This window comes from Gracilinanus agilis, chromosome 3 (assembly GCF_016433145.1).
Source record: "Gracilinanus agilis isolate LMUSP501 chromosome 3, AgileGrace, whole genome shotgun sequence".
NCBI classification, from domain to species: Eukaryota; Metazoa; Chordata; class Mammalia; order Didelphimorphia; family Didelphidae; genus Gracilinanus; species Gracilinanus agilis.
In genome coordinates, this window is record NC_058132.1 from 408,691,245 (window position 1) to 408,712,264 (window position 21,020).

Genomic DNA, 21,020 nt, shown 5'->3' on the forward strand with positions numbered 1-21,020 from the left:
GAGATTTGACAAAGCTTCTCTCTCTTCCTCCTTTCCTCCCTCCAGTTCTACCCTCCTTTTCTGTCCCTCCCTCCTTCTGTCCCTCTCTGCGACTCCACTTCTTGAAGACGTCCATTGGCTCCGGGGTGGGAAGAGGCGTGTGCCCGGGGTCCGTTTCATTGAGCGGAATTAGCCTGGATGACATCAGCTTCCCAGCCCCCTGACAGGACGGTGCTTATTGGTGCATAGGCCCCTCCAGGACAATAACATTGTTCTCCTTCCCCCAACCCCCCTCCGCAACCTCGGCTGTTGCCGGCTGATGTGCCTATAAAAACCCGTCGAGACTCTAAAGGTGCTGAATATCATTACAGCTCTGACACAACGCCCGTCGCCAAGAGCCCGAAGCGGATCCCGGCTTCCTGTGGCTGCACCTTGTTGTAGAGATCGCCAGGAAAAAAAAAACAACTAGTAAGTGTCGGCGGCCAGTCAAATCTCCTCTCCACTCTATCCTCGCCTAGCTGCACCCCAATCCCACCTCTACCAGGATCTTTGACATCCATCCTGGGTAAACTAGCATTTAATTCACTCCGACTCGGTGACTGGGGCTCAACTCGAGACCAGATGCGCCTAACCCGAAAATGGAGGGTGGGGGAGGCTGCCTTCTCCACAGCACCGCATCGCCTGTTTCTTCTACCCTGTTGACACTTCTGCTCATATCCCAACCCCCAATAGCACAAATAGGAAAAGGAGTAGCAAAGAGCTGCTTCTGTTTTTCCGTGTGTCCCTGTCACCTTTAGGAGTTAGCGACAGGCTAAAGAATAGAAAATGGAGCATTTGTGTGTTATGGGGTGCCATTAAGGACAAAACACTGTCCTGTTTAGATTAAGCCCTCCCTTTCCATAAGGAAAAGTCTTCCTCTCTCATGTTCTGCCCTGACCTCTCCATCACTTGGGTACTTAACTACTTGAAACCTAATGCAGGTTCTCTCTCGCTGACACACAACTCTCCTCCCTTTATCACCCAGTAGCCCTCTCCGCCACCCCCTCCCCCCGCCCCCACATTTATATTTCCGAGGTAAATCCTGTGCACTGTATTGGAAAGTAGCTTGTAATGAGATCCAGGATGAGAGAAATGGGAAATAATGAGGAAAGGTTTGCCTACTGTTTGGGGGAGGAGGGACGGGGACGAGGAGGAAAACGTACTAGTTGATGGTGTTTCGTATGTTGCCAAAAAGATAGTGTCAGTAAAAGTTGGGCTGATGTGAGAAGCTAATAAGCTGTCCGAGGCTTCCTAGTACCGCTGCTTAGTTGTTGCTGCTGTAGCGGGGAGTGAGTTTTTTTCTTTCACTGACTTAGTGTTTCTCTCTCTTGCCCTCTTCCCTCCTGCTCCTCTCCACAGGAGGCGTGCGAAACGGCTTGGCGGGCAGTGACTCCAACTGTGAAAGAGGGAGTTCACCAAGAGACCGGTGGTGTGTGTGTGTGTGTGTGTGTGTGTGTGTGTGTGTGTGTGTGTGTGTGTATCTGTGTGTGTGAGCGCGCGCGCGTGGCTCCTGCCCAGGGGATATGGACTCCGATGCCAGTCTGGTGTCCAGCCGCCCGTCCTCACCAGAGACGGATGACATCTTCCTTACAACCCGGAGCAAGGGTAGCAGCAGCGGGGGTGGTGGCGGATTCTCCGGTGGCACGGTTTCCTCCTCTACACCAAACGACTGCCAGCCGGAGTTGAGCGCGGAGCTTCGAAACGCCATGGGCGCGGCGGGCGTGCACCCTGGGGACAAGCTGGGCGGCGGCTGCTTTAAGTCCTCATCCTCCACCACTTCGTCTTCCTCTTCCACCTCATCGTCTTCCTCTGTCGCATCTTCTACCAAGAAGGACAAGAAGCAGATGACAGAACCAGAGCTACAGCAGCTTCGGCTCAAGATCAACAGCCGGGAGCGCAAGCGGATGCACGACCTCAACATCGCCATGGATGGGCTTCGTGAAGTCATGCCGTACGCGCATGGACCCTCGGTGCGCAAGCTCTCCAAGATAGCTACTCTTCTTCTAGCCCGCAACTATATTCTCATGCTCACCAACTCCTTAGAGGAAATGAAGCGGCTGGTCAGCGAGATCTACGGCGGCCACCACGCTGGTTTCCACCCCTCAGCCTGCGGAAGTTTGGCACATTCGGCGCCTCTGCAGGCGGCCGCTGCGCACCCAGCTGCAGCGCACGCCTCCCACCATCCCGCAGTCCATCACCCAATATTGCCGCCTGCTGCGGCAGCAGCAGCTGCAGCTGCAGCGGCGGCCGCGGTTTCCAGCGCCTCCCTTCCAGGCTCTGGCCTTTCAGCGGTCAGCTCCATACGACCCCCGCATGGCTTGCTCAAGTCGCCCTCGGCGTCCGTGGCTACCCCATTGGGCAGTGGAGGGGGAGGTGGTGGTAGTTTCCAGCACTGGGGTGGGATGCCCTGCCCGTGTAGCATGTGTCAGGTGCCGCCACCCCACCACCACGTTTCTGGTATGAGCACGACCAGCCTCCCCAGACTCACTTCTGACGCCAAATGAGCTCAGCCAAAGCCAACCTAGGCTTTGGAAAGGGCCATGACTCGGGATGGAGAGGGTGAGGAGCTGAACTAGCTTCAGCTGTGGAACATTTTCCTGGAGAAAAGGGGAGAGAGGAAAGGACGAAGGACCCTAGACTGTGAATCTCCAAGGGACAGAAGAGACCGAGGCCCCAGTTGCAGGGGTCGGCGACCTTTTCCCCATGGCCTCTGCCAGCCCTCCCGGACCTACGAACAAAACAAAACACTCGTTTGATGAGGCGATTTAAAGAAGGCACTGGCAACTTCCACTTCTACGTTACCCCTCTCTTCACCCGTCAATATACACTAATTTCTTCACCACTGATTGAAGCCGAGCAGGATCTTACAACTCTAGCACCGATTTTTAAATTTTCTTCTCTCCCTTCCCCGGTTTCTTCTTCCTATGGATCAGAAAAAGTAAGCCCAAGACGGGCTAAGATCTAGTTGCAAGAAGCAGACTCGGGTACACACCCTCAACGAGTTTTCTTAGTCTCCCCCTTGTAAAGGAGAAGTTGGAAGCCGGTATTCTGTACAGCGCATACAAGTTCTTTCCATTTTCAGTAACTGTATACACCCACAACTCACCGTGAATTATGGCAATGTTTCTTTTCTCTTTCATTTTTTTTCAGTGTTGTTCTTGTTATTCATTTGAGTTTTTGTTGTTGTTGTTGTTGTTGTTGTTGGCCTTTTATGTGATTTTTTTTTTCAAAAGAAGAGAGACTTAGTAGGCAAAATCAGAATAAGACGCTTGTGAAATGGACAAACCAAAACGGCCATTGGCTTTTTGGTGGTGTTCTTAGTTTTCTTTCTTTTTTTTTTAAAGGCATTTTACTTCTCTCTTCCTACTCTTTCTGTTGCAGATTACAAAATGTGAAGGTGGTTTGGTTTCTTGGTTTCTTATGAAGCTCGATATCCTGTAGTTTGAAAGAACTAAAAAAGTTGTTGCTGTAAATGTAGTCTTAGTGATTTTTGTTTGTTTGTTTTTTAAACAGTTTCTCTTGTGGAGTTGTAAATATAATGTCAGATGATGAGATGTGTTCTTTTTGCTGAGGCTTTCTGTTTGTACACATGTGCTGTATGAGGCTCATGGATGTCTAAGATTTTCTTTTATTAATGTTTTCTTTAGGCCACGTTTAACAAAGTTACAACAAACCTTCAGTGTGCTTTCTATGTCAAAACAGAACAGAACTCCACACTACCCTGCTGTAATACTTAGTGCTGGGCTTCTTAGCATCTGCAATATAACACCACCTTTCTTATCGCTGCTCCCTGCAGAGATTTTATCATCTGTTTTATTTTTGTAAAAAAAAATGCTAAATAATATTTATTACTTGTTTGGTTGCAAAAACATAAAATAAATGATCAACTGTTAAAATTTTAAATAAAAAAACATTTTAAGTAAGTGGCAGGTTTTCCATCTGTTTGTAATCTGAGAAAATCTTGGGAATCTACTCCACTGAAATACAGACATTGAGCAGGGAAGGAGAAAGGCATCGGACACCCATATTCACTTTGAACTACATCCCTTGAATTGGCCAAATTGGTCAACATCCCTCACCTTTTTGGAAGATGTAGTGAATGGAGGCATTTCTTCTGCAGATTAGATTTAGAATGAAAAGGATTATGGTTGAGTTTATGCTCCTTCAAACTTCAGTGACAAAACTCACTGGCTAGGGTTATTGTTTAATTTTGTGTGAGGTCCAAACGTCTTAAAATTTTTGTGAGTATGGAAACATATCTGGAAGAAATGAAACCAACTAATTTTTGAAAAGTAGCAGAAGAAATTTTGAAAAAGAAAAGACCAAAGAATGCTTCTTTTTGGCAAGTTCAGCATTAAACCCTCTTTTTGGTTCTTAGCACATCCTTCAGTTAGATTCATACAGAGAACTTCTTGATCTCAGTTTTCCCATTTTAGTTTCTTGTCAATTCATTGGTCCCTCCCTCACCAGTCATCTAATGATCTAGTAAATCTAGAATGCAAATAAGTGGAAGGAAAAAGCAAAACAACGATTTCATCAAATTCTTACTGCCTTCTTAGGATTCCAGAATAGAAAACCACCTCTCCAATCAGTAAATGGATCTGTGTTTTTCTTATTCTAATGTAAAGAATTTGTCACCGAGGAGCATCCTTCTGCTTCTGCCTCTGCCAGATCCCAATTTTTCCTTTTGATTCAAATGTTGTTTTCATATTCTGATACCCCTAGATTAGAGGTCAAATAGGTTAGGGAAGGAAAGCTATTTATCAAATAAATAACCTTTTAGAAATTCATTTGTTTAATTTCCAAATCGTTTGAAACCTAAAATTATGCTGTTCTAAAGTACTCTTTCTCATGGGCTAGAGCACCTAACCAATCCACTATCCTACACATAGATGCTGCTGAGGAAGAGATGGAGGCTGCAAGTGGGGTTGGTGTCAAGCCACTTCTTTCCCCTTATTCCACAGCACAGCCTTCTGTCAAACCTACCTTCTGTTCTCAAGGAATGAGCAATATGGGGAGGAGGGGGGGATAGAAGAGAAGAAGGAGGAATAAAACAAACAAACAAAATATGCAATTTAAGGAGTTCCCAAGAAATATATTAAAAGACTTCGAGTCATCCAATCAAAGGATGAGGGAAAACTCTTTACACTAGCCAGGTAACCCCAAACTGAGCTCAGTCAACTACCTTCCTGGCCCTGGTTAGCAGTACTTCTCTCTGGATCTATCAGAAGAGTGTGTGGGAGAATTTCCTTCACTTGCAATTTCATTAGGATATCCCGGGAAAGAAGAGGGAAGTTTAAATCACATATTGGAGAAATTTGCTTATTGACAGAGAGATTTTGTGTGGCTTTATTACTTTTTGCAGTAGGAAAACAAATGACAAGGTTTATGAGCCAATTTGAGGAATTTTTATTTTTAAGTACTATTTTGAGGGAATGATTTAGGAGGAACCAGTCAAAGTTGATGCCAGTTTCAGAAAGATGTGATCCTAAGCTGGAGGCTTTTTGTCTTTTCAAGTGAAGCATTTGGGGTGGGGGGGGCAGGAACAGGAAGAGTAAAAGAGATTTAACTTCTCTCAAAGTTCTATTTTGTAAGGAAACTAGGGAAAATTCAAAAGTGTTCCTTGCTTGTTCTCTGTTAACTATTCTATTGGCTGCAAGAAGATTGGAGAGGGGGGTGGGGAGAGAAAGGACCTAGGGAAACGATCCCTAGTTTTTTCTATTAAGTTGTTTCTTGGCCCCTTCTTTGGGTTTAGATAGGGTGGAAGTCAGGTTATTGAAGGGAAACAACACAGGCCCACCCAAGATCCCTTCCAATTCAGACTAGCCTTCCTCAACTAAATAAAAAGAAGCAAGGGATGTCTGGCCAGCACACACAAGACTATCCTCCCTGTGCTGGGCCAGCAACTCCACTGCCTCAGTCCAATTCTTTGAGCAACTCTGCAGAACTCAGACTCTATCCACTCTCAAGTGACCCAAGCCCAGCCACCCAGATTCTATAAGAAATAAAAACATGACGAAGGTCTCTCTGTCTGTCTATCTGTCTCACTCACTCACTTGTGCTGTCTTCCTCCCACCCCCACCCCCCACTACTTCTCTCTTTCTCTCCTTTTTATTCATGCTTTTCTTCCAATTATGACCAGGTCCCATGGCCCAAAGACTGGTTCACTTGGCTATATGTTTATGTGTTTCTATGTTAGGGGAAGTGGGGAATGGAGGGAAAAGAAAGAAGAAACTTATAGGAAGGGAGTATTAAATACAAGAACTGAAGGGTGCCTCAGCTAGAAACCTGACAGGAAAGATATGTGAATCGAGTATGTCCCATTCGCCTTCCAAATTTCCCTCTTCTTTTATAGAACTTCAGAGGGACTTTCCTTCTTTACTGTCATCCCCACAAGCCCCCAGGACCATGGCAAGATATCTCATATACTCCTGGAGGTTTACAAAATGCACCTACCAATTTGAAGTCTAGCGCATCTTGGGAATGAGGGCAGGGAGAAATCATCCCCACTTTCCTCCAGCAGGCTTGGGTCCCATGTCTCTCCCAAGGGTAGGCTGACTTCTCCTGGACCACAGGGAAGATTATGAAGCATTATTCTCAGAGGTTAGTTACATTGGATCCCATAAATCAGATTCCACAGCTCTTGTGAATAGAGAAAGATTTATTGCCATCCGATCGCTATAAATGCTTATTTTTCAGGATTCCTTTGTTAATGGGGGCAAAATATGCCATAGTGCAAGTGATTTATTTCGAGTAACTATATCCATGTCTTAGAAAACAATTAAAACAATTAGTAAACATTTCACAATACAATTTCTAAACAATAATAATAGTAGTTACAAAGTGATAGAATCCATTAAATGTTCTCAGGTTTTCAAGCAACCCAGAATGCTGTCAAAAGTTGGCAGAGCTTTAAGGTAGATTTTGCTTCTTGAGATGCTGGAAAAGAAGGATGAATAACAGCAACAACATCTAAGCACACTGGAGCCAACATAGAACTTCATCTAGGGCAAGAACAAGCAAGAATCTTCTGACTCAGAAAAAAGGAATGCTAGGAGATAAAAGATCTAAGAAAATTAGGAGTAAAAGGGAAAAGAAAGAGTTACATTAATATGACATAATATTTATAAAGAGCTTAATGTAGTGCTTGACATAGTAGGTACTTAATAAGTGCTTTTCCCTTCCCCTTCTCTCACACTCAAGTGTCATAAAACTCAAGTTTATAAAACTCCAAAGAAAAATTAGAAAATATTCCAACTCTCTCTCAAATGATTTGTTTCTTCTGACTAGCATTTTTAGAGCTTTTTCCTTATTATATAATCTTTTTTTATGCAAACGGGTTTAAGTGACTTGCCCAGGCCCATACAACTAGTAAGTAGCTCAGACTGATTTTTTTTTTTTGAGGCTAAATTTGAAATCAGGTCTTCCTGACTCCAAACCCAGCACACTATCAACCTGATTGCCCCCTATTATATAATCCACCCTTACCCCTAAAAATATCTATATTCAAAGATGTATAAATACATGCATACGTGGTACTAGCTACCATCATTTGTTGGGTTTGCCTGTAATGATAAGAACCTGACTTGGAGAAGAAAAGGAGCTTTCCATGAAAGTACAACCAGTAAACTATTCTCTCTCCACAAACTTGTGAATAGATAAGGTCTAAGTCTGAACATGAAAAGGGAACTATAATGTCACAAAAAAAGTAGAGTTAAACTTGTTTTCCCAAATTCACAAACATGTTCAGGAAAGGGATAACCAATAGAACTAGAGGTTCTAATCATCAAGTCAGAGACCTTCTCTATCCAGTGAGTCAGATTGGGCTTTGTTTAGACAGACAAAACAAAAGAAACCACAGCTAAAAGTGTCAGGATTAAAAAATGACTCCATTTGGAGAGAGTAGTTAACTGGTCTTACTTTCCTGGAAAGCTTCTTTTTGTTCTCCAATTCCATCCCATATCAATTACAGGCAATCTAAAGAATCATTTTAGATTTCTCTGGATAATCTAAATCTAAACATGATAGGATTATAATGGTTTCTGTAACGTGATAGTTAAATTAGGTCCAACAAGGAAGAAGTTTCTCCTGATCTTCCTCTGACTTCACAGATTTCTCATAGATCTTCATAGATCACAGAAAAAGCATACCTTTTCCCTGAAAAAACTTCAGTCAACTGTCAACTTCTCAACTGACATTTAAAACTTCTAGTACCAAATTATTTTTCTCCTAGCAATTCTATCTGAGCTCTTAAAGCTAAAAATGAAAGTATCTTTAGTCTCTAAGAGAGATGCTTTCAGAAAAGTTTTACTTGCCTCTGTGTCCAAAAATTCTCAGTCTCCAGAAATTAATTTAGGAATATAACAAGTCAAACTTAATATTACATTCAAGATAGATATTATGCAAAGCATCACTTAACAATTCGCTTTCAGTTTAGAGGAACAACACCATGCAATAAAATAAATGGAATAAAATCCAATAATTGTAATAGTAATAATAGCAGTTAAATAGAATAATAAATTCATAATACACTAAAAAGCATAAAGCATTACACATAATTCAATAATTAATTACATAAAGCTGGAGGGATAAACACTGTGAGAATATAAGCTATAGGTTAGACTTAATTAATTAATTAACCTTTTGATCTTTCAATATCTTTATATGGGTTGATGCACCAGCCTGAAACTCACTATTAGTTTACTATTTATTTTCCTGATGTGGTGTTTTCTTTACTTAGGACAACACTTTTTTTTAGCAGTTATCTGTTCTTACTCAGAAACAAGTTTGGATACAGAATTTTTGTATTGCTTCAACATAGAAGTTTCTTTTTGAGTACCTTTTTAATAGTTCTTTTGATTCAAGTGAATTGCTTATTTCGTTTCTTATGAATGCTTATCTTCTCAATTTTTCATCTCCTTCAGTTGAGATATCTCATGTTTAACTATTTCTATGTGGTATGAAGAATTCCTTCAGTTCTTTATAATCTATTGTTGGGTTATAGGTAATGTTTTGTATTTTTTTATTTATGAATGTATTATTTTCCCATTTAACTCAATACTCTCTGGACACCAAAGTTTTCCAGTTTTTATGAAAAACTTTGTCATCTTACTTCAGTCCTTAAAACAAACTGGGGCTATATATCATCCCTTGTTTTTTAGCATTGACTCTCGAGCTTCAACTTCCTCTGAACCAAGTGATAATTCTCAAGTGCAATTGATATTTATAAACATCTAGTACATTTATAGCAGAAAACAGCACTACTTCTCTGGTTGCATCTTGTTTCTTACTACTTATTTTATTAATATTCAGTTACTAAAGTTTATACTCTTCTTACTGCTTTCTTCCATCCAAAACGACTTCCATATCCAGCCCTATCTTTGTTTCCTGATACTGAGTCCTGAAGATTCACTTTCTTACCCACCAACTCTGCCTTCCTTTTTCCAGTTCCTTCATCATTCATATGTTCATTGAAGCCACAACTGCAGCAGATCATTTTCCTCTTAAGTACTATGGTGATAACAATTGTTCATTAAATAGTTATGAGCTTTGTTCTCTTATTCTTTTATCTTTTCAAATGTAATGAAAGATTTTTGTTGATTGTTCAATTTTCCTAAAGATTCCTTGTTACCTTTTATCTCTGAATCTGTATTATGGTCTATTTGCTGGGCTTCTTTAGTTAGGAGAAGTCTCTTTTAGCATCAGTCAGCACTGAGTCTCCCTGTGGGGATTCCCTTGCAAGGATATATACTCTATCTCTCCCACAACCATCACTTTTTTGTAATCTCTTTAAAAGATACATTTGAGAGATTACACTAGGATCCTGTGAGCCCAGCTTTATGACTTCATTTAGACTTGCAGTTTCCTCTTGTATAAAAGGAGAAAATTGAATTTAAGTGAACCATTAAGGTCCACTCTGGGTCCAAATCTATGCTGATGCTTTCTCCCCTACCTCTCAAGATTCCCTTGTGACAACTAGGCTACCTTCCCACTGAAGAGAGCTAAAAATTGTTTTCAGGGCAATTGTCAGGGCACCAGTTTAGGTTGGGATTCAGGTTCAGTACAAAGAATTATACCTGGGGGCAGCTGGGTGGCTCAGTGAATTGAGAGCCAGGCCTAGAGATGGGAGGTGCTAGGTTCAACTCTGGCCTCAGATACTTCCTAGCTGTATGACCCTGGGCAAGTCACTTAACCCCCATTACCTAGCCCTTGCCACTCTTCTGCCTTGGAACCAATACACAGTAGTCTAAGACAGAAGGTAAGGGTTTAAAAAAAAAAAAAGAATTATACCTCAACTCTCTCATCATTGACTCCTTCCCCTTTTTTCTTTCTTTCCCCATTAGACCATAAGCTTTTTGAAGGCAGGGATTTTGTTTTCAATTTGTAGTGTTATCAATAGCCCTTAAAACAGTGCTTGGCACAGAACAGGTACTTAATAAACATTTACTTATAGACTAGCTAACTTTCTTTTATTGGGGAGACTCTTTTATAAGATCCATAAAGGCAAGGAGTATGATGCAGTGGAAAAAAACACAGACTGTATTTAGAGAAAGAATATTCTTCAAAGCTCAGGTATGCTACTGTTTTAAGTCTCAGTTTCTTCAAATAAAAGTTTGGACTAGATGACTTTTCAGCTTCATCTACATGATCCTGTAACTTATCTCAAGTTTGAGCCCAGCACAATGCTATTTCTTTATATTTAATGAATCTTGAATGCTTGTTTGGATTAGTCAGACTATCTCTCAGCAGCCCAGGGATCCTCTAGTAAAAATGAATAATTTCAGGACCCATCTGACATACCCTTTGACCTCTGCTCCTCCACCCAAATTCTAATGCACCTTCCTTTTCCTCTTTAGCAATTTCTGCTCTACTCATCCTCTCACCTCACCCCTGCTTCTCCACCTTCCACATCTTGGGGGAGATGGAATGAGCAGACCAGCTTTACCAATTAGCCTGGATCCGGTGCGTTAGTGATGCTGGAGGGAGGGCAGGAGCAGGTGAGAATGAGGGGGGAACACTCATTAGGACATATTCTTTGCCTCTATTAGAGGCAATAATTAAGTGCCTGACAGCTGCAGCAGCACATCACTGGAAGCCAGAAGCTACCAAATCCGTCTGTCTGGCTTCACCCAACTCACTCCTCAGCCCAAAGAGTTCCTTTTCCATTCCCACAACAGTAACAGGTGGAGGGAGGGGTACGGTAGGTGAGAGAGAGGCAGACGGTCAGGAAGTCAGTTCTCTAATCCTCTTGCAGTCTGGAACACTGGGCAGGTAGAGAAACATCCTGGTTTTTCTGGGCTCATCATATTCCCTAGGAAGAGGGACGTTTGGGCTTAAGGGAAGAGATGGGGAAAGTCCTCGGTGTGTCGGCTCCCAGCTTCTGGTGCGTCGGGTGCAAATTCAATTCTGAGTCTGAGGCTTCTGGAAAGCAGATGCATCACAGAGTCCAAAGAAAAGGCTATCCTATCTGAACTGCCAAACACAGTGGCTTTCCCTCTTCCCCCTCCTCCCCTCACCCCCACCCCATAATTTGCCTTTGTGCCGGACTCTCGGCAATTTTCTTGGTTCTAACGAATTGAAATGGTCTTTTTCTCTCCAGTTAGCAAAAGATTTTAGTCTTACATTAAAGTAACAGCTACAACCAGTCTCGAAATATATTCCTTAAGTCTGGTTTGCCTCCTTCGATTGATCATTGATTTCCATGCAGATACTGCTCAAGCATTACTGAGAGATTTCTCTCCCCCTTTGCATCCGACAGTCTGAAATCCAGTGCGAGTGTATGTGTATGTGTTTGAGTGTGTGTGTGTGTGTGTGTGTGTGTGTGTGTGTGTGTGTGTGTGTGTTTTGCCTCTATTTAGCTCAGACCGTTTCCAGGACACGGCAAACACAGGCTCTTTTTAGGCTGCAGGCTTTGAATCGAGTTTCCACTTGGTTTTTGGCCATATTTCTTGGGGGTACAGTGGGCAAAGACTCAAAACCCAAACTGACCCAATTAGTCGAGTTCTAAAATAGAGGAGGTCGCTACAGTTTGGGTAGTTCACCGGAGAATGAGGTTGTGGCGATGGGGGCAGGGGCAGCAAATGGGGTCTGGGCTGCCTTGAACATAGGGCCCACGAAGCAGGTAAGACAGCCCAGCGTAGGCTAAGACTGCGCAAACTGGAAAGCCAAAGGCGAAAGCTTATGTTCTATAGGCCCAGAGTTTAGATCTGGAAAAGATTTTAGCGATAGCTGATTAACATCTCTTAAGTAGCAACTGAAGACTAAAAAGAGGGAAATTACTTGCCCAAGGGGACAGCGCTAAGTAAAAAGCGGACGTAGGATTCGAACCTCAGACCTCTACCTCTAAATCTCTCTTTACCCACTGGTTTGCATTGCGGGGTCTCCACTGCCTCTTCGAGGGCAGCATTCACCCAGCAACCTTTACAAAACTTTTAATAAGGCTCACCACGGAATTATAAGCAAGGTCCCTGGTTCCCTCCATCAATCAATCGCTTGATCAACATTTATTAAGCGTCTTCGCTCCTGGGCGTTTGGAGCAACTCTTCGGGTGTGGGGGAGTCCTGTCTCTTCTTGTCAAGGAAAGATTGATTTCCGGTAGTTTAGAAAACCAGTCAACCTGCTTGCACCCAGCCTTCTCTTCCTCGGTCACATCGTGGTCAATGGAGTTGTTCCGGGCAAGCAGAAGGCTCCCACCCATGTGGATCTTGAAGGGCTGGGCTGTCAGAGGCTTCTGTTCTTGACCTTAGCCCTAGCGGGGGAGGGGCATCTAGGCTGCACTTTTACCTCCCTGCAGGCAAACAGAAGGCCTCCCAGAAATCTCCCTGGGGAGAGTCTATATCCACAGATGTCATCGAATGAGAGACTAGAAGGAAACTTATTGACCATCTAGATTTCTTCATCCCTATTTGTCAGACAGAGCAGGACCAGAGAAAATGGTCACATATGCCTGCTTAGCAATGAGTGAAATCTAAGGATTTAGAACTGGAAGGGACTATATCTAGAGAGAGAGGTTAATGTCAATAACTAGTCACACAGATGCCTAATATAGCAGAATAGGAATTCAAACTCAGTTTCTCTAATTTGCCTCTGAGAGGCAGTACTAGTTCCCAGTTGTCTGTCAGTCTCTTATAGAAAAAAAAAAAAAAGCCTGTAGATGTAAAAAGAGCATTTATGGAGATATTTTCTATGGCTTTCTTACTGGTCTGACTTGCTATAGTTCCCTTCTCTGCCCCAACCTTGACTTTTTCTGTCATGGAGAATTGGGCTTATCAAGATGATTGATCAAGTAAAATAAGTTGGACCCTAGTGGTTCTGGGCATAAGAAAGGAATAAAAAGGAACCTTACAGAAATCTTCCCAGAGGAGTTTCCTGAGGCTACTACTGTAACTCTCCACATATCTTTCTTCCTCCAGGTCATGAAGCTCCTTAGTCAACCAGAGTAAGGTTTAGTGAAAGAAAAATTGGAAATATGGTTCTGAGTGCACCCCTTCCATTTTAACACTCTAAGCAAGTCATTTTTCTTCCCTGGGACTATGTGTCTTCCTTTGTGGAAGGAGGGGGCTGACCTTTGAGGTAAATTCCAGCTTTGATGTTTAATTCTGGGAAATGATTATTGTTTTCTGTTTTCTCAGAGCACTCATGGTTTTCCTCACTAGAATAAGCAGAATACAAAATAGGAGAGAAACCAGGATAGAAACATATCCTGGCCCAGACGCTTTGAGGGAGCACTGGGAGAAATGTTAGCTTGCAGGAAATGGTCCCCCAGGATCATGCTCATGTCCTCAGATGTATTCGTGTATATGCACCTGCCTATTTCTGCCTAAATATATGAGAAGAGAAAACTATAAATAACTCTAAGTATATTACCTGAGAAAACTCTCTTTACTCATTAAGACTATGAGCTCCTTTAGAACGGGAACGTGTCTTTTACCTTTATTTGTTGCTGTTTAAAAAAAAATATATATAGGCTTATTTTAATTAATTAATTTATTTGTTGTTGGTTACATTAAAATTCCCAGATATCTCCCTCCTTCCCCTCCTTGCCAAGAGAAAGCGTCATATGACCAAAAAAAAGCATATATTAAACTGTATATGGCTATACAAAGTTCTCTTGGTTCTACTTGCTTCACTTTTCATAACTCCATAGAAGTCTTTCTATGATTTAAAAAAAATTAATCCACTCATCATTTTTTATGGTTCAATAGTATACTATCACAATCATATGCCAAAATTAAGCCATTCCTCAACTGATGGGCATTTGCTCAATTTCCAATTCCTTGCCATCACAAAGAGAGCTATTATAAGTACTTTAGAACATATAAATTTTTTTCCTTTTTCCCTAATCACATTGGGAAGCAGACCTAACACTGGTATTGTTGGGGCTAAGGGTATACACAGTTTTATACCTCTCTGGGCACAATTCCAGATTGCTCTCCAAAATGGTTGGATCAGTTTACAGTTCCACCAGCAGTGTATTAGTGTCCTCATTTCCCCACATCCCCTCTTTTTGTCTTTATTTATATCACTTATTCTTAGCACACAATTTGGCACATCTAAGACAATTAATAAATGTTCATTGACTGCCTGACTAGCTCACAAAGAGATAGGAACCAAAAGAACAATGATAGAACAGAAAATTGGAGAGGAGCTAAGGGGAAGATAAATAAGGTTAAAGATGTTATGAGGAACAACAGAATTATGTACAGGGGCAGAGCAGAAGTTGTAGGCAAGGTCTTCTTACAGACATACCTAAAATGTTCATTTCTCCTGCCTATCTATTACCTTGGTTTCTATCATGCTGTAGATGCCAATACTTGCAAATGACTGGGCTTTCCACATCCAAGTCCAATTGTATAGTTCCCTTCCACCATGTGTTACTGTCTGGAAACTTCTCTTCTGCCTATTATGTAACATGAATTTTTCCATTTCCCAATGTAAAAAGAATTCTGGAGTCAAAAGGTCTGGGTTCAAATCTTGGAATTTCCACTTCTTTAGTCTGAATGACCTTACAGATATTTTTTATCTGAGTATCGTTTCAATTGGTCCTCTCTGGTCTTTTTATTTTATTTTGTTTAGCTCTAAATCCCATGATCCATAGTCCCTGGAAAGGAAGGAAAATTTTTCAGGGAAGTTAAATGTGCTTAGCCAGGGTTACCCTGGCTTCTAAAAATCTTCTGTACTAAATGGGCATTCTTCCTCCCTGACTAAAAACTGAGCCTCTGTGCTAAGCTACTGAAAACCCTTCCAGATCTTATTGAGGCTATAAATGCAAATGAAACATAGTGAAGATAGGTTGATGGTAATTTGGGGAATAGGAACTAAGACCATAATTAATTACATGTTATGTTTATACCTTATAATTTGAAGAGTGCTTTCATATATATATTTATTTATATATTCACCAAAGAATCACTCTGATGCCTCATTGAATATTGAAGTGACCTTGGAGTCTCACAGGTTATGTGCTATCTGATCATACCAAGATGGACCGCCTTTGAATGGAGACATGTACATCTGTCATCTGTGAAATATGGATAATGATATTTCCCAGCACTTCCTTCACAGGGTGGTTGAGAGGAAATCATTTTGTAATTTGTAAGACCTATTTAAATATAATCCATTATTATGTACTTGGGTAGAACCTTCTATAGGCAAGGGATATTATACTAGCAATCTGGGACACTCCTTCCTTCTCTGCCTCCACCAGACTCAGTGCCATTTTGCTGGGTCTTCCTGCTGGGTTATAGAATCTTTGTAGTTTTAGAAAGAAGTTGTACCTACACAGGTCATCTGGGAACATAGGAATTCTACTCCTGGAGCAGACTAGGCTTAGAGCCAACAGCCACTCAGATATGCTCTCAAATGCAAATCCCATCTCTGAAACTTGCTATCTGTGTGACTTTGGGCAAGTCAGCCTCTCTGGGTCTCAATTCTTTTATATATAAAAAGAGAGGATTTGACTGAATGGCTTCTAAGATACCTGATAGTTTTCAATAAATGTCCTATGATTAACAAATAAATACTCACGGTATACTATTAAGAACACTATTTTATTTATTAAAGACAGTCTTTTATTGTCCTCAGAACAAAATTTCCCCTAACCATGTCTATTGTCTATTATAGGATCACAGATATAAAGTTAAAATGGCATTCAAACATGATCTAGTCCAGCCCACTCATTTTGTAGAACAAGAAATGGAGAGGTCATATGGATGGTAAGTAGCCATCAGAATTCAAACCCAGGTCATCAGACTCAAATCCTGAGATCTTGTCACGTTCCTATTCTGCCTCCCTTATACCTGTCCTTTATGGAGAATCAGTCAGTCAATAAGTATTTATTAAGCACTTCCTGTTTGTTAGGCACTGTGCTAAGTCTTGGGGACACAAAGAAAGACAAAAGATAATTCCTGCCCTTGAGGAGTTCATGGTCTAATGGGGGAGACACCATGTAAAGAAACATGTACAGGCAAGTTTTATACAGAATAACCCATCCTTACAATAGGAAGTAATTAGCAAAGGGAAGACACTAAAATTGAGAGGTTGGGAAAGGCTTCCTGTAAAGAAGAGATTTTTATTTTATTTTATCGAAATATATTTGTTTGTTTTATTAAAATGCTCAGCTCCCTCCCTTCCTCTCCTCCCCATTACAGAAGGTATCATTTGAAAAAAATATATATATACATATATATTTATGTCTTATTTATTTCCATTTGTCTGTTATTTTTCCAGAGGTGAACATAGACAAGTCATCCTTCAAACAATATTCCTGTTACTATATATTTAATGTTTTCTTTGTTCTGCTCTTCATAATTTTATGTAGGTCTTTCCACGTTTTTTGAAAAATTAACCTGCTTATCATTTCTTATGTAGAAGTAATATCCCATCACAATTATACGCCACAACTTGTTTAGCCATTTCCCAATTGATGGGCATCCTTTCAATTTCCTGTTCTTTGCCACTATAAAGAAAGTTGTTATAAATATTTTAGAACATATAGGCTATTTTCCTTTTTTCCTGAAAACCTTAGGAAATAAACCTAAGAGTAGCATTGCTGAATCAAAAGGTATACACAGTTTTATAACTCTTTGAATATAATTCTGGAAGGTGGGGTTTTAACCAGGATATAAAGGAAATCAGAAACATCAGTGGATGTTTGGGAAAGGAGAATATTCCAAGCATTTGGGGCACAGCTAGAGAAGATGTCCAGAGCTGAGATATGGAGTGTCTCATTTGTGAAAAGGCAAGGAGACCAACACCACTGGATCCAAGAGTGCATCAGAGTGAAGCAGGTATACAGTAGAAGAAGACTGGAAAGGTAAGGAAGTGATGCATTGTCTGTCTATTAATTCAGAAGAACTACACATGGTTCGTTTATGAGAATGGGACACTGAGGTTCAGAGAGAAGGTACAATAAGACTTGTTAGAGATACTAAAAATATTGATCCTTTGGTCTTCTTGGCTCAAATATTCCTTTCAGGCCCATTAGAAAGTCCAAGGATCAATAATGACACATGTAAAACCCAGTGGAATTGCACGTGGGCTATGGGAGGGGTGTGGGAGGAGGGGAGGGAAAGAGCATGAATCATGTAACCATGGAAAGGTTTTCTTAATTGATCAATTAAAAAAAGATTTTAAAAAAAGTCTAAGGATCAAGCCAATATAGCCTAGCCCATATTCTTCAATTTTCTCTTCTTGAAAGAAAGTAAACAAACCAAATGAAAACAAAAACAAAAACAAAAGCAAAAACACCTAAATTCTGGCACTTCTTGGAACCAGATTTAAACTTGGATAGCAAGTGTGGGAGATGTAAGAATTGGTGATAAGGTTGAGGCAACAATGGAGGTAACCATCTCTGGTCACAATTATTCTAGTTTTCCCCAGTAACCCTAATAGGCAGAGAAAGAGGAAAAAATGAGAGTTGACACTGGGTTTGTTTGCTTTTTTCTGGCAAAAAGGTCAAGAATATTAGTTGTTTCTTTTAAGGACAAGAATGAGTTTCTGGGATAGATATCCCTTTCCTCTATCACCCTGCTCAACCTCCACTTCATCTTTAGTGTTCAAACAAATTCCTAATGTAGATAAAGGGGCTTTGAGTCACTTTGCTACTAGAAAAGGAAGGAACTGATTTAGTTACTGCCCCTATAATGTAAAAAAGTGTGGCCCTGGCTTTGTTCTCCAGCTTGGGTTAAAGCTAAAAGGAAGGAAATGAAAGAATTAGTGATAGGAAAGAGGACTTCTTTTTATTCCACTATGACATCAAAAACTGACAAAGTCTCCTTAGCTAAGGACTATATACATAATTCTTCCCACAACATATCACACAGACGTAAGATGGAACCAGTTTGTTCTATCATAAAGAAAATGTGTAAGCTGCATCTAGGAGATGAGCTAATCCTTTTACTTGAGAAAACTGAGGTTCAGAAGGATTAAAAGACTTGTCTGAAGTCTTACAGTGTGTAAAATAAGTAACAGAAGAGAGGAACTTGGGCACCCATCCTCTGACTTCAAATCCAGTGCTCTTTCCACTGCCAAGCTCTCTCACTGGAAGCTTTCAAACAAAGGCTGATTGGTCATTTGTCAGTGCTATCACAGAAGGGATTCTTGGTGAGGTAATTGTTGTTTGGTCTTTTCAGGCATGTTGGACTCTTCGTGATCCCATTTGGGGTTTTCTTGGCAAAGGTACTGGAATTCTTTGCCATTTCCTTCTCCAGCTCATTTTGCAGATGAAGAAACTGAGGCAAACAAGGTTCATCAATTTGCCCAGGATCACACAAGCTAGATTTGAACTCAGGAAGATGAGTCTGCTGACACCAGGTAGGACATCCACTGTCCTACCTAGCTTCCCTAGGCATTTATTATGCACCTACAATTTGTAAGGTTTATTAGGGACTAGAGATACATACATAAAGAGCAGCAGTCTATTACCTCATAGAGTTTACCAAGGTACAATAACTACAAAACTATATTGCCTATTCCTCTTTTCTTGCCCCAAAATGTAGAGCAGAGAGAAGCTCCTTGTTTATTGTGGGTCAATGCAAAAGACTTCAGGAGTCAGTACCACTTGGGAAAGATGTCGTTTTATGATCTTCTCCAAATATCCCTTACTTTTTGCAAATCCTGATTTTCTCACATACAAATACATATAATGAAAGTGTTTACACAGAGAAACAGTGGTAGGCATTGTGCACGTGTACTCATGAACATCCACAGATACACTCACCCCAACTCTTAGACTCCATATTGAATGTATGTTGCCTCAAATGAATTTCCTTTCCTTCTTCAATGGTTCCTGATAACAGAGACTGTTTCTGCTGAAAGCTCCTATAAGTGCTGCATAGACAATTCTAGAGAATTAAAAGTACCACTTAAGCAACAGACGGAGAAATTAAGCTTTTTTTGCACTTACTCAACCCTATCCTTCAGCAGCAAACAGGGATTCCACTCAATCTTTCATTGCCTAATTCCTTTTCCTAACTACTAGGAGCCAGGGGATAATATTTGCCAGCACATCATAGACATTGAGGGTCACATAGCTAGTAAGTGCCCGAAGCCAGATTTAAACTTGGGAAGATGAATCTTCTTGATTTCAGACTTGGCTCTCTAGCCACTACATCACCTAACTGTCCTCAGGTGAGGTAAAAACGGGACTGGATAGCCTATGAAGTCCTTTGAAACTTTGTGAATATGTGCAAGGTGGGTTGTAATGTCACATGCAATGGGATCGTGAGAGGTTGGGGTGGGGAGAGAAGGCAATGCAAGAAAGAGAGGACCCTGAGAAGAGAATCTTAAAACATTATGGGCCCTTTGTATCTACTCAAGGCATGTTAAAGGGTCTTAGATACATATCAGGCAATAATTTGGGGAGAAGAGTCTGCAACAGCTTATCAGGTATATGTAACACATGTTATAATATTTACAAGTAACATTCAGTACTCTGAAGATAAATACAGTCTTCTTAAGCCCCTCATATATTCTTTGTGCACAAAAAGGATCAAGACCTCAGATGTAACACTGTCCTGAAGATTAAAGGGTTTTAAAGTTGGAAGCTTTTTCTAATCCTTTGGGAGACAAATAGATGATTTGCTTTTTTTTTTAAGTCAAAAATTCAATGGCTTCTATGATAAGCATATTTAAAGAATGGAAAAACATTCCTTTAAAAACAAAGTAGCTTCAACAACATATTGATATCAGCGTCATAGATAGAAAGAAGAGCTATATTTGAAAGGAAAGGGGAAACAATTTTTCTATTCACATCATTTAGAACCTGTGATGTAAAAAACTCAGTATCTTAGATCCTTTTAAAAAAAACCTTCAGTGGATGCATTTGCCCCAATGCAAAACTGTCCTCTTTTGTTAAGGATGGCTGAACTCAGCCCAGAGAACAATGTTTAGGCTGACTGGCTGAGCCATGTGTTAATGTGTTAATGCATTACAGTCTGCAACAGATGGTTATGAGAACACAGTCTGACATTGCTACCCAGGGTTTGGACTCAGAGCTCCGAGAATACAGTTGTCTTTTCTATGCAATCAATCAAAACTCTGCATCTCTTTATAATAGGAAAGATGAGCGTAATAAAACCAACCTTTACATCCTCAGAACACTCTAAGCTGAATAAACAAATCAGTCTGAGCCCAATTTCTGTACAGTGTAGTCAGGAAAAACATGATGACGACACTTTAAAATTATTTTTATGTTATTAGTTTTTAAGATTATTATCCTTTAAAAATATGTATTGCCTCCATTAAATATGCTTCTACCAAAAACCTTCTTCTGGTCCCTCATTGTCTGGTAGGGATCCTGGCTTTCAAGACTTCTTAAAAGCTATGCCAGTGAAGCTTAAGCCCTCTGTATGATTTTACCAAGCTAGAAATATTCTAAGAATGGGCCCAGCAGGGGCCTGTATGTTTGCTGTCCAAGGACCAGTTTTGTTGAACATAGAGAAGCTCATTACCAGAAGGTTGGCCACTGGAGGATGAATCACTTTTGGTCACAATAGCTCAAA

The 21,020-nt window shown here is 40.8% G+C and overlaps 1 protein-coding gene across 1 annotated transcript; it reads left to right on the forward strand.

Moving 5' to 3' along the window:
- The first annotated feature begins 1,538 nt into the window (after positions 1–1,538).
- On the forward strand, positions 1,539–2,522 carry OLIG2 (oligodendrocyte transcription factor 2). Its single transcript, XM_044666856.1, has one exon. The coding sequence runs from the start codon at positions 1,542–1,544 to the stop codon at positions 2,520–2,522; it is 981 nt and encodes a 326-aa protein (XP_044522791.1). The 5' UTR covers positions 1,539–1,541.
- Positions 2,523–21,020: the final 18,498 nt, after the last annotated feature.